The 8,637-nt window shown below is 31.7% G+C and overlaps 1 protein-coding gene across 4 annotated transcripts; it reads right to left on the bottom strand.

The window, feature by feature from the left end:
* Positions 1-1,154: 1,154 nt before the first annotated feature.
* LOC107920349 (glutathione S-transferase U23) lies at positions 1,155-4,088 on the bottom strand. Of its 4 annotated transcripts, none has more exons than XM_041074830.1 (5): positions 3,817-4,088; positions 3,046-3,613; positions 2,374-2,586; positions 1,980-2,084; positions 1,155-1,633 (listed from the first exon to the last, which is right to left on the bottom strand). In XM_041074830.1, the coding sequence occupies exons 2-5, from the start codon at positions 3,358-3,360 to the stop codon at positions 1,505-1,507; spliced, it is 762 nt and encodes a 253-aa protein (XP_040930764.1). In that variant the 5' UTR covers positions 3,361-3,613; positions 3,817-4,088; the 3' UTR covers positions 1,155-1,504. The 4 variants fall into 4 exon arrangements, with proteins under 4 accessions (XP_040930764.1, XP_040930765.1, XP_040930766.1 ...); XM_041074831.1 differs by having other exon boundaries at positions 3,046-3,301; positions 3,817-4,087; XM_016850015.2 differs by adding an exon at positions 1,826-1,866 and having other exon boundaries at positions 1,492-1,633; positions 3,046-4,086.
* Between the last annotated feature and the right edge of the window lie 4,549 nt (positions 4,089-8,637).

The raw sequence follows: 8,637 nt of genomic DNA, 5'->3' as shown, positions 1-8,637 counted from the left end.
AATTATTAAATTGAGAAAGTGAATGAAATACCCTATTAACTAGTCGGGCTGAGTCGGATATAATTGGCATGCCATAAGATCTGGAAGTGTACGGGATTTGCCGGCTTTATCGATCAGGCACTTTATGTGTCGTATCAAGCACCTCGTGTCGTTTTAGGCACTTTATGTGTCGTATACTAATCAAGTACTATGTACCGTTTTAGGCACAATGTGCCGTACTGGTGTGTTTGGGTTGGAATCCGTGTATTCGTCAAAGTCCGGGTTTGTTAATAAGGGTAAATAAGTGAAAGATAAATCGAATAAATTTGATTGATCAAGCTATTGAAATGAAACGAGAAATTGAATTGAGAATTGAAAATTTAGATATGAAATTGAAATGAATTAAAATGGAATATGATTGATAAGTGTATAGTTAAATATAGTTTAATGATATTGAATTGTGAGTAAATTAAGGAAAGCTATACCGAGTAGTAAGTGAAAGAATGAAATAAATAATAATGGATTTAGTTAAGAATTGAACAATTATGTTATTGTGTTTATTATATGATTTGTATAAAATTTATATGGTAAGTAGTTGAAATTTATCTATGAATAAATAATTGAATAATTGTAATTGTTATTATGATCTTAAGTATTTGTTATATTATTAATTATTCAGATTATAGAAATACCACTGAGTATACCATACTCAGCGTACGATTTATTTCCGTGCACAGGTTAAGTAAAGATAGTACGTTGAATCAGCATCCCAAGATGATCCCGAATTCATTAAGGTAAAGTATGTTGAGTATTGATAATGGCATGTACCCAAGATGTTTAATGAGAGTCATTTAGGTTGTAAAAGTATTGATGAAATGAGTAAATTATGGTTGACAACGGTATGTAGTATGAATTTTAAAATTTACTAAAAATTCGTAGTGATTCTAAATCAGTCCCGAATTGAATTTACTGTTCATATTGGACCGCGAGGGCCCATTAAAGGGACGACATCTTAAAACTAGGATGTGTGTGAATATTTATTTTAATTAATGACCGAAATTGGACTGTATTGACTGGTAATGTCTCGTAACCCTGTTTCGGTGACGGTATAGGGTTAGAGGACGTTACACGATATGAATGAGACTTAGTTTGCAACAAGAGGACAAGCATGGATGTAGCCAAATCATCTAGCAGATCATAAAATATGAGACTACAGTACAAATTCTATTTAATAGAATTATACTGAAGATGGATAGTCTTGAAGAAAAAAAAAAGGCTTCTTAACAATATAAACCAAAAAGAAACTTACCCTGGGCAGTTCCAATGAATGCTAAGCAGCAGTTTAGAAATGCATTAAGCAAATAGAAGAAGTTTATGAGATTATCATAAAGCAGACAATGGAAATGATGCATGGCCTTCTCAACATTTGGCGCATACCTTCCAGCACTATATGCAGGTGATTCAATACCCTTTTGAACACCTTCACACAGTCTAATGTCTTCCATCTGCGTATTTTCCTTGGTTATTAAACAGGTTTTGGAGGTTGCAAGATTAACAGTAAATTTTGAGCATACAAACAAAACCAGAGATTATTTGCTAGTACGTGAACTTTTTCACTATCCGCTAGACTTCTCTCAATGAAAGCTTTGTCATCCTAAGGCCAAAACAAGTGCTCGGTTAAATAGGAACCATATTACCAATACATGAAAAACGAAATGAGTTACATAATACATGTCGCACAGAAAATCTTCTCTATAATAAAATAGAAAAATGGTTGAATTCTACAGACTGCAACTATTGCTAAAAAGTAGAAAACATCAATATTATGTAAGAGGAACTTTCAAACCTCGGTTAATGTCAGCATCCCACACATGCATGCACTTTGAACTGCCCAACATACATAAACACAACATTCGAGAGGCTAATGCATATGAAGCCAAGCATAAGTCTCCTCTAAAACAATATTACCTATCATTAACCTTGTATAATCTAAAACTTACGTAAAAATAGAAGCATGTATATGAATCAAGTGAAAGACCAGATGCAAGGCCTTTGTGTGCAAATGGCACATGGTAACCACCATCCAAGTAGTTGTCGCAGAATACCTGTAAGTAAAAGAAACAAAATACAACTAGCCATCTCCATGTATGTTCAGCAAGCTTTGGACAGCAATCATATAATCATTAATAAGGAGAATATGCAATTTAATATTCAAGACAACATAATGTCGTTAGTGCTAGTGATAATAATAATTAATGCTTTATCAGAAGACAAAGCATACATATAGCATCATTAAAGCTACAAGGAAACTCCATATATCATTTAGGTATTATCATAAAAAGCTAAGAGCAAGAAACTAAATTGAAGGAGCTTCCATTAACCACAGAGACGCACCTTCCAGTTACATTCTATGATGTACTCACATCGACAAACATAAGTTAGTGTGGTATCAACTCCATTAAGGCTAAATAATTCAGAGGAGCTACCAAGCCATTCACTTGCAACGTTGCCAGTATCAATATTGTCCTTTTGTAAAATCTCATTGTCCATATTAAGAAGAACAAATGGTCCCCAAGTAGCAACTTTAATAGGTACAAGTCCAAAATCCTATCATCAATCAATGAATAAAAATAGCAGGATCATGATGTCTGTCAAGACAAAATATGTAATGCCATAATCTAAACCTGATAGAAAAAACTATGATCTACTAACACAACTTAAAGGAATTTGATTTAAGCAACTTGATAACCATTTCATTCGGGAAGCCAAATTTTTTTTTATTTTTAAGATAATAAAGAACTAAAAGGAATGCACAGTCATTTTCAAGCAGACACCCACTCCTCATCAATATGTACTTTTGTAAGTGAAAAATGAATAAAAATACCAAAAAAGGCAAAGGTGCAAATCTTGTACAGTAGAATTTCTACTCTAAATCGTCATACAACTAAATTACAGCCAAAATTTCATGCTCTGCCTTCACATTTTCCAGAGAGAAATTTGATAAAAATTTCTGAACTAAAACTATTTTCTTATTTTCACATATTGCATCTTAAGAAAAGAACGTACCTTCTTGTCAACATAATCAGCCCAGAATCTAGCAGTAGCTTTTTGGTAAGGGTCAGAAGGGAGCAAAGGAGCTTTGTCATGCCATACCTCATTGATGTACTGAACCTGAATGAGCGACTCACAAATAGGTTTACCGTTATGGATAAGAACAGGGATTTTCTTATGAACAGGGTTCGTCTGTAACAGTAAAGCACTCTTGTTCCACAAGTCTTCTTCCTCGTATTCATACTTTATCCCTTTCTCAGCCAAAGCAATCCTGGATCTCATCCCAAACATACTTAGCCAGAAATCCAGCAGTACTACTTCCTCTGCCATTATTTTGATCTAAAGATTCAAAAACTAAAACTAAAATCTTGGGTTTGTTCTTTTCTCTCTCTGATTCTGAACTGAAGGGGTATAAATATGTATATTTATAGGCAAAAAAATGGTAAGAGTCCTACGTCTTTCCTGACATAATCACATAAATCAAATGAATCTGGAGAAAGAGAAAAAGAAATTCTCTCTCGCGAAAACCTCCGATATTTTCATTTTTCTAAAAGTTTATTTCCGTTGATAAATCTGCCAGAACCTCACATATATTAAAAGAAAAAGAAACAAAAAAAAATGTTAATCTTGCATTCTTTACTATCTTCTTACTTTATATCAGTATTTACTGAGACAAAGCCTAAACAAATCAAGCATCTTCGACATCAATTACAAATAAAAGAAAAATAAGATCGATCAAATTTCAAATAAAAATCAACTAGAAGCATGAATTACTCGAATATTTACCTCTTCTCCAACATTGATAGAAACTCTAGATGCTGAAATACCTGGCCGAATCGCTTTCTCTAATACCTGAAAAAAATTGAATTTTTTTAAAATACAAGGGCTTTACTTAAACGAAGTACTATTAAAAAAAACTTAGGGATTTTGGGGGAAATTTAGGGATTAGGGGAAATGTAGAGAATTGGGGAAATCTATTTTGGGGTTTTGCTGGAAATGGCTAAGCGTTTGGGATATCTGTTTTGGGATTTTGGGGGAAATGGCTAAGTGTCGGGCATGACACAAGAAGATGAAATTTAAGAAAGGAAAACGACGCCGTTTTCATAGTGTTTTTTGTGGCGTTTTAAAAAACGCTTCTAATGCCCTGTTTTTTTGTGGCGTTTTTTGATCTTAGTTTTCATATTTATTTTTATTTGTTATAATTTGGAAGCCATAATAATTAACTTATGATTGTCAATATTTAATAATATATATATATAAAGTTTATCTATTATCTCTTAAATAATTTAAACTATAATCAGAATTTTAATATATTAAGATTAATATTATCTCTTTTACAATTATATAAGAAATCGTTTAATATATAAATTAAATAATATTGATTAATCTAAACCCTAAACCTCTAACCCCTACCACTAAATCTTAAATCCTAAACCCTAAACTCATAACCCATATCCCTTAACCCTTAAACCATAAACCCTTAACACCTAACCCCTAAACCTTAAACCCCATCACATAATTCCTAAACCATAATCCATAAACCTTAAAATATTAACTCATAAACCATAAACCTCTAACCCTTAACCCCTGTCCCCTTAACGCCTAACCCCTATCCCCTTAACACTTAACCCCTAATCCCTAGCCATTAACCCCAACCCTTAAACCACCCTTAAACCATAATCTCTAGACTCATAATCCATAAACTTTAAAATATTAACTCATAAACATTAAACCCTTAACCATATACCGTAAACCCTAAACTATAATGATAATTAATTCAATATTTTAAAATTAATACTATCTATTTTACAATTATATAAGAAAATATTTAACATATAAATTAAAAAACAATTAGTCATATATCAAAAATCTTTAAAATTATTTTAAATAATAGTATTTTAATTTTTTTCATTTTTTTGTGGCGTTTTTTAAAAAACGCAACTAAAGATCGAACATTAGCGACGTTTTTCAAAAAGCGCCGCTAAAGGTGAACTTATAGCGGCACTTTTTAAAAATACCACTAAAGCCACTAAAAGCTCAATACAAAACGACAGCATTTTGCAAAATTCTTTGCGGCGTTTTTCAAAAAGCGCCGCTAAAGGTGTACATATAGCGGCGTTTTTAAAAAAACGCCGCTAATACTCGATCTTTAGCGGCGTTTTCCAAAAAGCGCCGCTAATACTCGATCTTTAGCAGCATTTTTAAAAAGCGCCGCTAAAGCCACTAAAGGCACAATACAAAACGACGTGTTGTGTTAATTTTTTTGCGGCGTTTTTTTAAAAAGTGCCGCTAGTACTCGATCTTTAGCGGCGTTTTTCATTTAAACGCCACTAAAAACATCGCTAAAAGCCTGTTTTACTGTAGTGATTGTTTGATATCCACTTAGAGCTAAAAAACTAACCCGTTTATTCATCCTTAGTATCTATTTTTGAGCCAAAAAACACTTCTTGGAAAACCTTCGTACAAAACCCAAGCCAAAATATCAGTTTGTACTTACCCTTTTTCTTTAGTCATGAATTGCACAACTATAGACATCTAGCCATATGTATTAAGGGTTAAGTGGATACATTACGACAAATTTTGTAAAAACAGGGTGAAATAGGAATTATCAGTGTGATATAGTGATTATAAGTTAGTCAATATTTGCAACAAAAGAAAATTTCAAAAAGAAAATCAAAACAAGTAGAAAAAGAACTTGAAAAGTAAAAGCATTTGTGAGTGAGATGTATTGAAAATGAAAAAAAATGTGACAAAGTGACAAAAGTAGAAAAGCCTGTTCATTAGTGTACAAAAACTCATGAGCTAGCCGTAATTGTTATATTATGTTGTAACTTCCTATGTGGAGAAATAAAGAAGGTGAGAGAAAGAGAAATAAGGCGGTGAGCGGGAAAGGTCACTAAAGGGGAGAATAGGGAACAATATGATGTGTCAAACTATTTTTGTGCTTGAAACTATTTTGATGCTTACTATTCTTGAATTCCATACTTCTCATAAGCCTCAGAACGTTACAAGCCAAAAATTCTTATGTGATCTAGGTAGACATATTTATGAATTGACATCATATTAAATAACATTTTCGACTGTTTGTATTCTGTTAGGATAATCAAATTATATTTATGATTTATTGATGGACTCATACGTTTGAAAACCCTAATGTTTGTATACATCGTAATATACTGAACTTAAGTGTTTGATATCAAAAGTGGTAAATTAGTTATATATCATGTCAAGATTATAGGTAAATATGGAATGCCCAATTATGTTCTCCGAAACCAACGTTTGTACTATACTTGCTTAAGGGTCATCGTTTAATTTTATGTTTTTGTTGCTTTGCTTGAGGATAAAAAATAACTTAAGTTGGGGGAGTTTAATCTATCGTAATACACTGTAGCAGATTAAACTAGTTTTTGCACTTGAAAACCTTGAATACAAGCATTTTTATTCTGCTTTATGTTAGTTTAAATTTAATAAAAAGTGTACTTTGAGTATTTTATTGACCTTAGGGGCCAAATGAGGCCTAAAAATGAGCTAACGTACTTAGTGAGTCTACAAGAGACCATCTGAGGGCGTATAAACTCAATAATGATTGTTGTGTTACAACATGGGAAGTTTGATGTCACAACATAGGGAGCAGAATGTAAGAATCTTGAGATTGCCTTCGGTATCGTGACACAGCCCTGGGATGTCGCAACACACCCTTGAATCTACCCTAAATGTAACACCCCCTAACCCGATTCTGCCGCTAGAGGGGTTATGAGGTATTACCTAACGATCACAACAACCTTTGAACATTCATATAGTAAATTATAAATGTATAATAATATGTTGCCAAGCCAAATTTAAATATAAACTTAACAACTCATTTGTTTATACTTACTAACAAGGTCAATTCACCATTTTACGAATTCAAAATAATAATAATAATAATAATAATAATAATAATAATAATAGGTTAAACCAAATGCCATCAATGCTTGATATTTACTCAACAAAATAAGGTATATATATAAGTACTTAACAAAAATTTATGTGCATGAAATAAGATTATAACAAGACCAAATGTGCATCATTTGTCATCAATGTTTAAGTAAAATAACCATGTCCATTTCAATCATTTTGAACATCTATATAAAACCATATATATATTCAATATACATAGCAAAATCATGTAGGTAATAATCCAAATATAAATACCAATCACTAAGCTTAAAACATATTCATGCTTGCCATTAACACCGAATATCAATATCCAACCCACAATTGACCAAATTATAAGTAAAATTTTCGATTATAAACCAATAACATATAAAACAACTAACTTACCACAACATATACATACCATATTGATCATTACTATAAACAAATGCACATAATTTAGACATCACAAATAAAGGCAAACTCAAACCACAACCAAATATAACCAAACTTTAACATGTAAATTAAGTCATTTTCGCATGACTTAACCATTAAACATATATGAAATTTAAACATCTCCAAAAGAGTTATTAGCTTATACATGCCATAAGTATCGAACCAACTTTTAAAAGTACCAAAATATTGAAGATAGTGTGGATGACTTTACTAACGATCCCCGGGCACGTAACGATTTCCAAAATCTATAAAATAGAGACAAGAAAAACACATCCAAAGTAAGCTACCATAGCTTAGTAAGTTATAAGCTTCAACAACTCCAAATTAAATTTAATAGGCTAGTATTATCTAACTAAGTCATGCTACTAGATCAATTAATCAATATCTTACCACATTCAAAATAATTTATTAATCATATGCCCAATATGCATCTGCTCAACCATAATATACTACATTACTCACAAACACAAAAAAAATCAATGCATTTAACATTCATCATCGAATAACATTAATATATTCGATCACAAAGCCATTAAATCCAATCTATCTTTATACATACTTTCAATTTATAATACTCATCACATAGAATCGATGCTCACCTGCACAAACTTGAGCTATACATCATAGTTATTCATCAAGAAATTTGAAGCTTTAATTCATTCAACCATTTCTGAATTACTCAAATAAATCTCACACCTAGCGCCAATGTTTACTCGGAAAATATATATACAATTTGCACACTTAGTGCTTAATATTTAAACTCGCACACTTAGTGCTCAATAACCACATTCGCACACTTAGTGCAAGATTCACATCCGTAATCGTTTACACTCGCACACTTAGTGCCTAAATTCTATTACTCAATACACGTCAATTTAAGTTCATCAATTTCTTTTAAATTCGGCAACATCAATCTTTCATGTAATTCAATTCAGCTCTTCTACTTAATTTGATTTAAATTTATATCAACAACACAAAAATTTGCTTAATAACTTACCTCGGATATCGACGGACAGTTGAGTTTGACTACTTAACGATTTTTTATTTTCCCCGATCCACGTCCGATCTTTTTGGTTCTTGATCTAAAAAGTTCCAAATTAAGCTCATTCAAATAAAAAATTATTCATTTAAATCCAAATACACATAATTGATCAATTTACCAAATCACCCCTAACATTATGCACTTTTACAATTTAATCCAATTTTTACAAAATACAAAATATAAAGAATTTGCAT

This window comes from Gossypium hirsutum, chromosome A08, assembly GCF_007990345.1.
Source record: "Gossypium hirsutum isolate 1008001.06 chromosome A08, Gossypium_hirsutum_v2.1, whole genome shotgun sequence".
Classification (NCBI taxonomy): domain Eukaryota; kingdom Viridiplantae; phylum Streptophyta; class Magnoliopsida; order Malvales; family Malvaceae; genus Gossypium; species Gossypium hirsutum.
Note: the sequence above shows the minus strand (reverse complement) of the source record. Positions and strands in the feature narration are given on the sequence as shown.

What these genes read in the sequence shown, in the direction of transcription:
- LOC107920349 (XM_041074830.1), bottom strand. Translation starts at nt 3,360, where the DNA reads ATGGCAGAGGAAGTAGTACTGCTGGATTTCTGGCTAAGTATGTTTGGG. An exon ending in CTGATTATGTTGACAAGAAG is followed by an intron (nt 2,587 to 3,045) that starts GTACGTTCTTTT and finishes GATTGATGATAG; the next exon opens with GATTTTGGACTTGTACCTAT. An exon ending in TCATAGAATGTAACTGGAAG is followed by an intron (nt 2,085 to 2,373) that starts GTGCGTCTCTGT and finishes TTTTACTTACAG; the next exon opens with GTATTCTGCGACAACTACTT.